The sequence below is a fragment of the Dermacentor variabilis genome, chromosome 2, assembly GCF_050947875.1.
Source record: "Dermacentor variabilis isolate Ectoservices chromosome 2, ASM5094787v1, whole genome shotgun sequence".
Classification (NCBI taxonomy): Eukaryota; Metazoa; Arthropoda; class Arachnida; order Ixodida; family Ixodidae; genus Dermacentor; species Dermacentor variabilis.
Window position 1 is genome coordinate 126,327,106 of NC_134569.1, and position 14,100 is coordinate 126,341,205.

Sequence of the window (14,100 nt, forward strand, 5' to 3'; positions counted from 1 at the left end):
ATGTGTTTTAGCTTGTTCTTCACCGAGTTCGCTAGTGTTAGTTTTCATGGTTATTTCTTGCAGCCTTCCACAGCTTGCTTACTTATATCCACTGCACAATGAAAGCATCAAGATCGTTGTGTCTGGTTTTGCTCATTCTCTTTCCCAGTGGGCCAGGTTAGTGCCCCACTGCCGCTCGTCAAAGTGTATTTCGTTCGGCCCACTAGGTTGTCGTTGTCATCCCTGCCCATTTGAGATGCTTGGCACCTTGAAATGCTGGGAGCGTGCATCGCATATCACAGCAAAAATTTGCTTGCAAATGTGAGCGCTTGCCGGTTTTCTCCGCCTTTGTTTTTGCAGCAGTTCGCAGCTTGAGACGTTATGCGAGATTGTACCACTTTCTGGATGGGTCCAGTTCAGACCTTATGCAACGCCCAGAAGCTGTTGTGTCTACTTCAGCGATGCATCGTGCGTGCGAGGATTTCCTCATTCTCTCCGAAGTGGTGCATCCCACTTTGTACTCCAGGTGGAGTTAGACATGCCCTTAATCACAGCCTGCGCACTGTGCCCGCAAGACCAATTGTAGGCAAATGTTTGAAAGTGGCATCAAGCATTCCCTCCCTTGTTCTTTCTTGTACACAACAGATGACAGGTCTAGTTTGGCACTGTGCGTATTTATGGAGGTGTTTTCTGATTGTCATTGCACCGATGCATTGTGCATTGTACCCAAGATAGCATTACGTGCTCTATGCGTCGCGTTGTGGAAGTTCACGTCACAATCATGCAGTATGTAACTGGGTGCTTAGAATGTATACATCAGACTGCCTCTAAATGACTATTAGTGAGTCCCAGCAGCAAAAGTGAAGTTCACATAACTGGAAACGTTAAAATTTCATCACATGCGTTGTGCAGCAAATGCTTCGCGTTAACATATATTCCCACAATGAGTGGGATCAGCGTAATTTGTTGTTTCTTCAAAAATTTATAATCGATTTGATGTAATATTCTCACTCTTACAATAAACATCTAAGGCTCCCTAGCCTATGTGTCATGAAATAACTTTTGCTATCATCATGATTTGACACTTCAGCCTTGAATGCAATTTGACGGTTGCTGTTATAAACTGGCCCTCTTCCTTTCATCCCACCTGTTCTCGAATTCTAAAGGACGAGCCTGTCGCAGAAACAGCAGAGGCAGTCATGTTACCCACGGTAAGATTATAAAGTGTTTTGCAGTCACCTGTCGCTATCTCTGGGTTCTCTTCACTTCACCTGGCTTCTTGTGGTTTCGGGCCTTACTCTGGGAAGCATTGGGTCATTTCGGTGGAGGGCTCTTCGAATTTCACCGCATGATACCTCTACTTCAAGGAATGCTAATTTGCTCACTTTTCTGGAGTGGCTGTGCAGTTTTGCTCATGTGAACATGTGTACATGTTTTTCTGCATGTGTATGTACGTTTACACGGTGTCTTGCTTACATTGAATTTGTGTTGCTCTTTTGGAGTGCCTTTTTACATCTGCTCTGTCAGCGTAAATAACCTTTCCATTTCGATCTTGTTCAGAAAAACTTAGTGTGCAGATTATATTTGTTAGTACCTGTTCCTTGTTTGCTACTCACCCATTGTGCACCTTGTAGAAAGATGCTTACACTGCATAACTCTTCATCAGCATCTGGGAAATTTATATTGCTTAATGCTAGTTCAAAGTTGTTTTGCTTATTAAACTTAAAAAGCCCCCCACCAGGTCTCGTAGCAAATTTTGGTTATACGCTGGAAGTTGTTACGTGTCCTCTAGAGAGTGTCCTGCCACAAAAATTTTTACGAGCGGAGACCTGCGCCGAGTAACGGCAACTTTGTAGATAACGTAGGCCCTCATCGGGGTGCGCGAGTGCCCACCGTAGACACAAATAAAGTTTGCTCCAATCCAATCCAATCAAATTGGCTCATTATTAGCCGAGATAGAAATATTTCAGTGCCGCCATCCCATGATTTCAGCAGGCGAGCTCCGCTGCCATGCGAGACACTCTCTCCACTTGACCCGTCTAGCCTGTGCAAGCGAAATCCCTTCCCTGCGTTCTCCCGGCACTGCCCACTTCTGCTGACGCTATTGCGCTCGAGCTGTTGTGATTATCTCATTTCGCACAGTGGACAATTTTGCGGGCTGTGGACGGGGACACAACACTAGCAGTATAATTCAGTGCTTCATGAATACTGAGACAGAACAAGTGGATCGCAGAGCGTTATCATGCGTTGGAACACGTTAGAAAATGGCATAGTTTCGGTACCTGCGTACATGACTGCATGACCGTGGGAACAAGCAGATGAAGCAGAAATACATCTCTCTTGCTTCGGTGCGAAGTAAAACAAAAAACACAGACATTCCGTTTGTGTGTTTTATTATTTCTCTAAACTTCAATTCGTCAATTCAAGCAACGGATCACACAAACAACAGATGTTGCCTTGAATAATTCTCGAAGTCACGTGTCACCACGAGCAACGTCATACTGCGGACACGAGTACGTAGGCGCAGGGACACAAGTATGTCACCGTCAGGCTTGGAGTGCAGTTGCTGCAAGGGAAAGGGAAAATGGTGTGTGCATTCAAATTTCAGACCTTTCTGTGGCGCATAGCAATGTAATTCTTTGCAAACACGATCGTTAGCGTGCATTGGATGCTGTGCGCTTGTCAGCTCAAAATGGCCAGACCTGGTGAGGTGCCCTTTGAGGTTTTCTTTTCTTTATTTTTTAATATTTGCTTTCAGCAGTCTGTGTGTCTGACTGTCCAATGTTCCTCCCATTGCTATAACTAGGCTTAATTTCAAAATGGGGAAAGGCAGTTGCAAAGGCAATGCTTTAGAACAGTTGATTTGCTTCAAAAGTGGCATGTGCTATAACGTAACATTGTTTTTTGGGGCTGAACAGCATATTTTCATTCACTGAAGATTGCAAGAACGTGTGTGTTATCTCACACAGAGGTGGAGGACATTTGCTGTCAATTATAAGCTGGTCTTTTTTACAGCGAAGCTGTCTATGGCTAGGATCTGGCAGATCGAGTCCACCCGTAGACCAACAATTTTTCATACCTGAGCCGATCCCAAAGATAGTGCAATACCGAGCCGACCCGCAGCAGAGGTGAAGCAAGCGTTAAGCACTCCCCATACGTGAGCCCATCCCGAAGATAGTGCAATGCCAGGCCGACCCGTGGTGGAGGTGCAGTTCGCGATTAAGGGACCCCACATACACAGCTTCGCTGGTCACCTTTCTTCACGCAGTGGAAGGGCACTGAGTTTTTTATTGTGTGGGATCACATGGAATGCAATTAGGTACATGTGTAAAACTATAGGTAAAGAGGGAGGAAGTCAAGTGAGGTTGTAAATATCAAAATGAGGTAGGCATTGATTTTATCACTAAGAACACTTGAGCCCTTGATTCATAGGAGTCGTCACTAAAAACACAACAGCCTTTGATGCATGGGATCCTGCCGTTGCAAGGCACAGTTCGGATGCAGTAGTACTTGTCCACCAGCAAGCCAGAGTGAAATCAGTGTTAGTTCCGGATACAATTTGTTGGTCAAGATTCACACAGCATTTCTGAACTTGTTCCTTCAAGACAGGTGGCATGCAGGCTTGCACACTACGTAGCATGGCATAGACAATGCCGCTGTTACTAATTTGAACACCTTATGCACGTCTGAATTGTGGAAAAATAAATTCATGCCCACATGTACGTAAACAGGGGTCCACAAACAGGGGCTGGTCTACAGAGTTTCCTATGAAAATTACTAGAGAGAACTCTGGCTCTAGGGTATACGGGAGCTGCAACCATGACTGTTGCACCATCAGCATACTGTGTGTATAGCCAGTTTGTAGACAATAAAGCAGTTGTACGTATGTTTGGAATTGCACTTGTGCTTTAGCTCAGCACCATGCTGAGCTAAAATGCTCCAAACTGCTCATGCCCACTTACACTCCTGTGTATAACAGAAGAAAATGTGGTGGTACCTGTGCTGCTGTTTTCTGGCAGCTTAAGTCATGATAAGGCAGAGAGGTACTTGCTTCAAACAAGTTTATCCAGACCAAATTGGCAACAGCAAAGTGACAGAAAGCAGTCACTGTTATCTAAAGACAATGTGTTGCCTGTCAGCCTTCTGTTACAAGTTTGCTGCCACAGGTGTCCGCGTACATAAGAAAATTAAAGCTCGAAGGTAGGCAGGTATGCAGCTGTGAGTGAACCATGAATCTAACTGTCTCTTGGTCATTTTAGTTTCAGTCATTAGACACTGCTGTCTTGAAAACAATGGTCTGCTATCATGATAATTTCCTAGCACCTAACACACATGTATAATCATTTCTTTATTTACAGAATTGATCGCGATGCCATGTATTAAGAAGCATTTATAAATGTGTAATGCTATTAACAGACCAGGGTGGCTGCACTGAATGATTTATTATTAAAGCTAATACCGGAGTGGCCGCTATCTATATATGCAACAGGAACCTACCTGCTTTACTATAAATGGTAGCAAGTTGACCGTAGTAAGATATTTTATTTGTGTTGGGTATGATAGTTCACAATGTGAACTTAGACTGTAATACTTTTCAGCTGCTGGCCATAGCAGCCACAATGTGTTGGGATGCAGTATGGACAACTTTTCTAAGTGAGCATTCAGCCAAAACAACAGGCTCCATTAGTGTTAGTTCATGACTTCATATTCCCATGGATGTCTGTCTTAGCACCAAATATAATCCCACATTTATTAAGAGGATGAAGTTTCTGTAACAGAAGAGTATGTTTGTGTTCTTATGAGCTTAGAATGCATGGTAGCCTTAAACAAGTGCATTTATAGACTACCAATACAGCTACCGTATACGCTTGAGTAAAGGCCACACACTAGAGTCAGAGCTGAACCCTTAGCATGGCAACCCAGTATTAAAAAGGAAGACAAGAATGAAAAGTTGTTTGCTCTTGGACTCTGAGCATGTGACGTGCAGTGTCTTCGGGGATATGAAGCATTAAAGACGGAGGAATATCTAACGCCACAGATGGCACGGAAGACGACTGTATCCACAAGTGGTGCTGCTGAGCCACGTCTGAGCAGTGGAGACACGCTTTGAGGACGAGACCTGCATAGCGTACACGCATGAAGAAACAGATGTATTATGAAAACGGTGATGTTCGCTCTTTTCATACGAAGGAATTCTGGGGATTACACACAGCCAGAAAAATTGGTACGAAATGGCCTGCCCCCTTGTAAGAGAGATCCCTCATCAAGACCATTAAAAAAAATTTGCAGCCCTTATATGAGTGTACACGGTGTGTCAGACTATTACTGTCATGAGGACTGTGCATATTGATCTTTTGTATATATTTGTCCTAGCTGTTGTATGTAAATCTGGGCTCCCACTCATATCTATAGTCTACTCGGACAGGTGTCAAGCATTCAGTGAAGGGAGTTGCTCAAATAGTCAAAAAAAGATCTGCATTCATGTGTGAAGCGCAATAAGAGTGTACACTGTTGGCACAAGACTGGAAGCAAGGTTACAGGTTTCCCTCTTCCCCACAAAACAGGTTTCTTGTCTGGTCATAGAATTGAGTGCCTTGGCTACTTGTCAGCAAGAACATCACAAGAAGCAGAGCGTGAGAGAGCAGACAGGACGCAGTGCTGATCCGTGATCGCTGCAAGTTGTGTGAACAAGATTACAGTAAGGGTTTTAAAGAGGACACTGGAGGGGGCATCATGCTAGTTGTCGGTGAAATGTACAGCCAACATCTGAGGCTGAGCTAGTTGGCACAGCGTCATGTCAACAAAGTAATTGCAAGAAATTGGGTGTGAGAAGTCGCTGTGCTGGAGTTGAGATGTTAGTGCAGTCGGAGCCTCAGATATATTTGTAGCAGATTTATGCTGCACGACATCATTCACGCACTTTCTCTCTCATAAATTATTGGTTCCACTCCCTATCTCATGCAGCAAAAGCAGAACATTGCCGATTTGCAAGGACTGCTGCAGGAGCGAGATGAAGAAATTGAAGCCCTGCACCAGGCTGTCAATGCACAGGTAAGCAGCCTGTTCCTTATAACAGGCATAACATTTTACTCCATTTCTTATGTTTTCGGTCTCTTTTTTTTCTTTCTTTCTATTTTTTCTTTTATAAGTATCAGTGGAAACGCTACAACCTAAACCTCCAGTAAGGAACACAGTTGGGCCAGTTGGTGTTACCCTCAGCCCTGTGTACTACCTGTACATCTGTCGTATGGCCTTCTGCTGCAGCATGTGGGGTTCTCACACCCATGCTCTTGGGACAAAGGAACGACAACACAGTAGTGCAAACAATCACGAGGGCATTTATTGCACCTTTCATAGATCAATGCCTGCTAGCCGAGTTGCTATCCCCAAAACATGCCGATGGGCGTGCGACAAATCTAGGAAGTCCGACTCACCGCGACCGGATATTGAGCTGATATGTTTGCCCCATGCTGGATCCCAATGCCTGGTCGTTCGTGTGTACGGTCACGCGAACGGTGGTGCGTTCGAAGGCGGCCACGTGAGACGGTCTCGCAGAAGCATGGATGGGCGCATGCGCAGCACGTCCGCACTGCCTGCCGTCCCGAACCAAAGAGAGGAAGCGCCTTCTCCTTTATGCACCCAAGTAACCCCGCCGCAGCGCAACACTCGCGCCATCTCTCGTACTGCGCCTCAACCAGACCGACTGCCGCGGGCATCACGCAGGCCACGTGGCGAAGCCGGATTGCAGGAGACGGGAGCTATGCGGGAAAACAACATATCAGGGGACGCGTGAGAGTCACGCATCCCCACAAGCACCAACTCAATCTTGGCATTAAGCAACTGTAGCATTAAGCATATGGATAAGAAAAGGACACAGTAAGGAAAGCAATGGGATGAGCACTTGTCTTTTTGCATCCCAGTGCTAACTGACCAAGTTGTAGGATTAGCTAGCCCAAGTCACCTTTAATGCACTTTGCATCTTGTTGGATAAAATTAATTGACAGTATTTCAGAATGTATAACTTGATGTCTAACTACTAAATACTAGAACAGGGAGAGTGGGGTAAACCTCAAGGTTTCAAGAACAAGCATTTTATTACAGCAAGCATTTTATTACAGGGGCCCCCCTGAAACACTTCTTGAACATAGTAAGGAAGCTGAATCAAGAGTTTCACAAAATCTCGTCTGGTCGGGAAGTAATGGCATAATAGGACAAAAAACAGAATGCCAACCAAAATGGGGTTGTCTAAAAATTCTTAAACGTTTTGGCTTCCACACAAAAGCCTTGTTCACTCAAGGCTTCCGTGAGAAAGGCTTCTGTGTGGAAGCCAAAATGTTAAAGAATTTTTAGACAACCCCATTTTGGTCGGCATTCTGATTTTCTTCCTATTATAGTAAGGAAATGTTGTCAATCTGTAGACAAGGCTCCTGTGAACATGTGAGCCGTATGTTTTCTACTGCATGCAGCAGGGAATTTGAAAATCTCGTGTCAAAAACAGTAAAAGAAGTTGCTTGCTCCCTCTTTCTCCACATCATCAGCAGCTACGTTGCCAGCAGCCAAGCAGCCCACCAACCTTTATTAATGGATTTCATGATCGCAAGAACATTCTCAGTAATACTACTGTTGCTAATTTTGAGTTAAATAAATTAAAAATATGTGTGTCTGCGAACTCAAAAAGTCTAAAAGCAAAGGTGGGTGAATAACAACTTTTTCGAATATGAATTGAATACGAATAGCAAGTATTGAATATTGAACTGAATATCGAATAGTCAGATGCAGACGCTTATATTTACAGCAGGAATATTTATTTTGGTGCAGTTAGATACCACACCTATACTGACTAGAGCACAACAGACAGCTAGCTATCAGGCAAAAAGCATCAATTTTAAACAGGAGATCACTAATATTCATCAAAAAAGCTATGCGAATAGTTCGTCAACAAGTTTAGAGCCTGACAAGTTCTTTCAGAAAGAGTGGCTGCAATATGACTGGCCAAAAAAATAAAAAGGGAAGTTTAAAAAAATGAATCTGCCGAATGACTTGTGTGCCTTAGGCACATGTAAAGAGGACTGTTGCAAGGAAAACATCACTGGTTGCAGCGTAAAAGATAAGACTGCTACATTGTTAAATGCCAGAAACACTAAATGACAGATTGCAAGCAAAAGTCGCAGGTTGTCATTTAGGCTTCTGTCGCAAAACTGAAGACAAAGCTTCCATTACCCCTTTTGTTTCTGCATTGCTTTGAAAACACTTGTCCTTGTCACAATTCTGCTTTTTATATATACCTTTTTCTAGCAGATGGAGAACCAGACTTAAACAATTGGTTGCTGTGAGATATTTGGTTACTTCTGAATATTTGAAAATACCAAATAGTTTCTTTTTGAATATGAATCGAATACCACGCACTATATATTTGTACAGTTAAACCTTGATATAATGAAGTAGGTAAAGTTGGCAATTTGCTTTGTTATATCGAAAATTCATTCAGCATTGAAATTTGTCCTTTTATGAAAATAAGTACAGTCGCCGGAGGACTTTCTTACACGGAAAGGGGCTGCAGGATTTTCCAAATTATCGGGCAAACGAAAAAAGCAAATTTGAATGAGAAAATTCATTTTGATGAATTTGTGAGTCGCTGATGAATGATACGGTTTGATGCTACGTCGACGATATATCCGCAACGATGGTACGAGTTAAAGGGATACAGAATAAAAATCCAAGAATATTGAGAAAGCACCACAGTTGCATTCCTAAGACACGATTGCTCTTGTACATAGTCATTATTTGGGTTATTTTTGAGTGGGTGGATTCATTTTTGACGCTCTATGAGCGGCCACCAAGCCACACACAACGCGCTCCCGACAAGTCGGCAGATCTGACGTCACGTCTACCTTCAGCAGCAACCGGGCAAACTGACTGGCTGCGCGCTGTTTTGTTTTCGCCGTGTTGTGTCGTGCACAATTCTAAATTCTAGTGACAGTGATGGCACGAGCAGAGATTATGACTCAGACTTCGATGAGTGTCCTGCTGAACAACCACACACGATAAAGGCATATACGTATGATAAATCCGCATCATCTAGGGACAATGACAGCGACCTTCTGCAGCAGCCCCCTTTGCGGTGCTGAGGGAGCCTGGGTTGTATGTTAGGGCACCGCTGCTAGCGTGCAATACATGTTTGAAGGTTGCCTATACACAGTACATGTTCGTCAGTGCATCACTATGCGCAATATAATCATGAACGTCCACCAAATAGCCCCATTCATTGCTTTACTAAGTGTAATTCAATTATTTGATTTGACCATCTGAATCCGCGGAAGTTTCAATTTATTGTCTTGGCATTCCTTCGCGGCGGAAGCGAAATTTCATTATATTGAAATCGCATACAAACACACTTCGTTATATTGAGGTTCTAAATACATGGTGTTCTATGACGAAAGGTTATGAAAAAATTTAATACTTTGTTATATCAAGAATTTTGTTATATTAAAGTTCGTTATATCAAGGTTTAACTGTATTCATATTCTCAACTTCGAATATTCGCCCATCCCTACCAAGAAGGTGTTTCATCTTTGCACTTCTGGTATACTCACAACAGTTTGCACATATCTACATTTGCTGCGCGTGTCCTCAGAAAACTCACTGGCGTGCTGTGTAGTGTAGATATCGCGACCACCACAGAGTGCCATGATAAGCACTCTGGCCGCTGCCATCCGCATGCTCCGATTGGTCTCCATGGGTGGTGGCATAGCTCCAGGGATGTGGCTATGTAAGGCAACTCGAGTTACCATCTCACTTTGAGATATATAGGCTTACACACTTGAACTGAAAGTAGCACTGTAATGAAAAGAATGACCATCTCTTTCCCTACCGAAAAATAGGGATAAGCGAAGCTTGTCCTGCATGCACGTGACCTTCGTCACGGTTAAATAACCCACAGGTAGCGGTGCCGATTACTACAGCCTCCCGCTCCCTCAGCTCGGGGGGCTCTAAAGGCGCATTTATAGCCTGATGTTATCGGCGCGCAGGCAACCATCGTTAGACGCCGGGTGCATCAGAACGTGTTGGCCGCGTCTGCTTACGTTGGCGACACCAGTGCGTCCAACCATCAGTCGAACTGTAGACGCTGTTGTTCTCGCCAACATGGCGTAACGTGGCGTAACATGAACATAGCGTTCATGCTATGTCATACTATATTTAGGCGTTAATGACTGGATCAACACGCCGACGGCAAGCCCTTTCACAGCCGAGTTCTCGCTGCCGCTCGTCAAACGCTGCCAGTTCCTCAGGGGAACGCACGTGTTGCCGTCCCATCCATTTTCCGAGAATTAACTGAACAGAATCAAAGCTGGCACAGCGCATGCAAAGCCCTTTCCTGCCCTTTCCTTCTCCGGCGGAAGCCAAACAGCTCCGATTGGTTGCTGAATCCTTGATAATGACTCATGCTCCCGCTCCGGCACAGCTGTCAACTCGTCAAACCGCCCTTTCCTGCAGCTGCTGGGTTTTTGTGTGACCTCTACAACGCCACTTGTGGAGCAATACAAGCTTCGCTTGAAAAAAAAGAAGCCCAACTTTTGGGTGGGGCCTTGCCCCTTTGTCATCCTCCCTGTAGCTCCCTAGTGTTCTAGTGGAGATAAAGGAAAAAGTCGTGTATCTGTGCAAGAACTATGTCTAACTCCGCTTGTACTTGGAGGATTCGAAAAATAATTGCGTAAGGGGATTTATGAGGTGATGTCCTTTAACAGTAAGGTCATTCTTTTATTAGTTAGAAAAGTGTTTCACGGCATCATTAATGTTGCAACAGCAGCCTGGAAGCACCAGTGCACAAGCTGAACTTTTCCTGGACACTCATCAAGCCTTTATCTACCCTACCATGTAGACTCGTGTAGAGGCCACACCCGTTTAAGGGGAACACCCCCAACTTGGTAACTCAAAATTTGCAAGAAAGAAATTTCCAGTGTTAAAGTAACTGCCTGTCTACAATATCTTGCAATATCTACAGATTGCTTGGGTGATAACTTTTCCTTCTTCCTGTCCTGTTTCCCTTTCCCTCTTTCTCTCTCTTCCTGCACAACTACCTTTATCCGGTACAATACAAGGCTCAGAACTGTGGGTGACTGACAAAGTGTGTGTGCTGTGATATTCATTGTGTATATCTGTTTGCTTTTAAAGTGCTTGTTGTCCTTGCAAGAATATATGCATTTGATGTCATTTTCATATTTGTGTAGCATACGAGTACTAACAACTCTCCTCTCTCTCTCTCTAAGGCACCAAAATACTCTTGTGTGCTTTTTTGTGTTACCTCTAGCTGTGACAGCCCATGAGAAAAGGATAAAAAAAATTGTTATAAAATAATACATATAAATGATGTGATTTTAAAGGCATGCAGTGAACAGAAAGCTCACTGGCATTTGCATCATGAATGGGAGCTTTGCTATTCATGCCTTATGACCAGATAGATAGCAGGTATCATGCCCTCAGACTAGTGTGCTTTTCTTCATATTTTTTTATCACTGTAGCTGAGCTGTAGCATGCTGTTTTCATGAAGAAATGCTAAGTCCTGGCACATTCCAGGTGTCTCCACTGCGTGAAAAGCTGCGCTCAATGGAGGAAGAGCTGGTGAGTCGGGAACGTGCTTGGAGCGAGCAGCGAGAGTGCCTAAAGCAGGAGTTGGCTCGCGCACGGGAAGCACATGAAAGCAGCTCAAGGCGGTTGCAACTCCGGCTACACGAAGCCCAGCAACTGCACGCTCATGCTCAGGAGGCACTCCGATCGGAGGTGCTTGCACTCAGGGACACCCTGGTACGATATCTTTCCTGTCTGACACATTGAACACTGCACAGCTATGCACCATATTTTCCAAACTTGCAAAAAATACTGATAGAACGGAAACTGAACTAAGCCAGAAGCATTAAGTCTAGTATGACTCTTTTTGATGAGAGGCATTCTAATCGGAGGCCTGACGAAGGCCATTAGGTTCGGATAGATGCTAACACTCGGGAAGCTAACATTGTACTGAACTTGCGTACTTGCTTGGCCACAGTTCTCTCTTGTACTTAGTCTCGAGTCTCTTCAATCTACTGCAGTACTCTTCATCAGGATTAAGTTTGACAGATCTGTGGCTTACTTTGCATGCCAGTCTACGCTGCTTTGCCTGGCTATTCGAAAGCTAGGGGCAGATAAGATTGGTACTCAGTTCCAGACATCTTTTACGTGATTGTAGTGTCAGTCAATCAAACAATCAGCTAATCAAAGAAGAAGAAAAAGAAAATAAACTTTTATTAAAAAGAATGGTCTGGCAGTTTTGGTTGTTGGGGCCTAAGTTGGCGAAGCTAATCAATCAGGTTTTTATTTATCTCTAGGAGAGAAAGCTCTAGCAGAGAAAGGAGAGGCAGCTTATCTAACGCTCTGGCCTTTAGTGCAGCTTCGAGTGGGATGAGTCACAAGTCCATTGCTTTTTGTTTGTTTGTTTGTTTTTTTCTCTTCCATCTATTCAGTGCATATTGAAGAATAGCATTAAAAGAAACATTTGGTCTGACCAAGGAGATGCAGAATAATATGTATTACAAAAAATTACACATGCTTGAAGAAAGTCAACGCGAGCCCCATGTAATGTTCTCGTTTGTACCTGTGCATTCTGCTGCCCTTCTAGTGGAAGGTCCCACTCACACTGCGACTTTGACAGTTGGTCTAACAACAGATAGAGTGTGAGCTGTAGACCCAGTATAGTGCAGCCACTACCATCATCCTGCTTACATGCAGTCACGGAACGTGCCCAAGGACGAGGCGGCAGCTGCACTGAACAAGGCAGTGTCAGCCGAGCGGGAGCAGCAGCAGAGCAAGCACCACGAGGAGATCCGGCTGCTGGAGGAGACATGGAGGGAGCGCCTGGAGGCTGAGCGCAAGCGGCTAGAGCAGGAGCATGCACAGCGCACTGCCGACCTGGAGCGCCAGTGCCAACTGCATGCGCGCCTGCGCACCTGGAACCGCACGGACCTGGAGAAGGAGATGGCCTCTTATCTCGAGCAGGCATGCTGGACGCGCATCTTCTTTTTCTCCTTTGTCTTCCTTTGCAAAGCAATATGGGTTTCGATGCTGCAGTGGCTAGACTGACAAAAGAGGAGGAGGAAATTAAAAATGAATTAAATTTGGGAGTTTTATGGGCTATAACCATGATTTTATTATGAGGCAAATCGTAGTGAGGGACTCTAGATTAGGTTTGACCACCTGGGGTTCCTTAACGTGCACTTAAATCGAAGTACCCAAGCATTTTTGCATTCCGCCCTCAACAAAGTGCAGCTGCCACAACCAGGATCAGAACTGCAACCTGGAATTCTGCAGTGAAACACCGTAGCCACAGGGCTACCATGGCAGCTAGGAAAAGGGATTGTGTAAAAGGGGTGCGACGGAGAAGAGATCATGACGGAGTGAGGTGGACAGGAAAGGGTACGTCTGGTGTGCAGAACCAACTGATTGGTTGCATCAGTGATGACTTCAACTCTGCCGCAGCATATGTGTGCTTGCACTCAGGCACGGCAGAAAGGCTTCCTGTCAGTGGCATGTGTTACACCTGCACTCTGGATTTGCACATTGTGTAACGCAGAGTTGCATGGAAATGGAAAGACTCATCACTAAGTGAAGGGCGATGCAGCACCTGAAGCTGCTTTAGCCAAAAGACTAGAAGCTCGACGGTGGCAAGAGGCACCCAGGACAGTCAAACTTTACTTACTCCAGTAATGACCTTTGATGATTTCTTCGTAAATTTTTCTTCATTATGTTCTTTATCTTTTCTTTCTTTAAATTTATCCCATTGATCTGGACACCTAGAAGAGCTTTTAACCCTTCGAATACTGAGCTGCACATCGCTTCTAAGAGCATTTGGTTACTCTTTGTTATTGCTCACAGTTTCAAAACTACATCCACACAGTCTGGCACCTTTTGGTAGGTGCTACTTCATGTCTGCATTGTATGCATTGAAAGCATGAGAAAGTGCAAGCATTGTGCTAACACATAATGATGCGGCAATATGTGCTTAATGATCGGCATTCAGTCGAGCCGCCAAGCTCTTCCTAAAAGGGATGTGGATCCTGCAGCTGGAAGCATTGCCACACCCTCTTAAGT

The 14,100-nt window shown here is 44.5% G+C and overlaps 1 protein-coding gene across 10 annotated transcripts in view; it reads left to right on the plus strand.

Moving 5' to 3' along the window:
- LOC142572662 (uncharacterized) overlaps positions 1-13,107 on the plus strand; it is a 300,880-nt gene extending 287,773 nt beyond the window's left edge. For 9 of the 10 annotated variants that reach the window (XM_075681936.1, XM_075681945.1, XM_075681939.1 and 6 more), the window contains 4 exons: positions 1,146-1,190; positions 5,944-6,030; positions 11,554-11,781; positions 12,742-13,107. In XM_075681936.1, coding sequence (XP_075538051.1) covers positions 1,146-1,190; positions 5,944-6,030; positions 11,554-11,781; positions 12,742-13,092 — 711 coding nt within the window. In that variant the 3' untranslated portion in view covers positions 13,093-13,107. The remainder of the gene's footprint in view (positions 1-1,145; positions 1,191-5,943; positions 6,031-11,553; positions 11,782-12,741) is intronic. The other variant, XM_075681938.1, reaches the window with a different exon arrangement.
- The last annotated feature ends 993 nt before the right edge of the window (positions 13,108-14,100 follow it).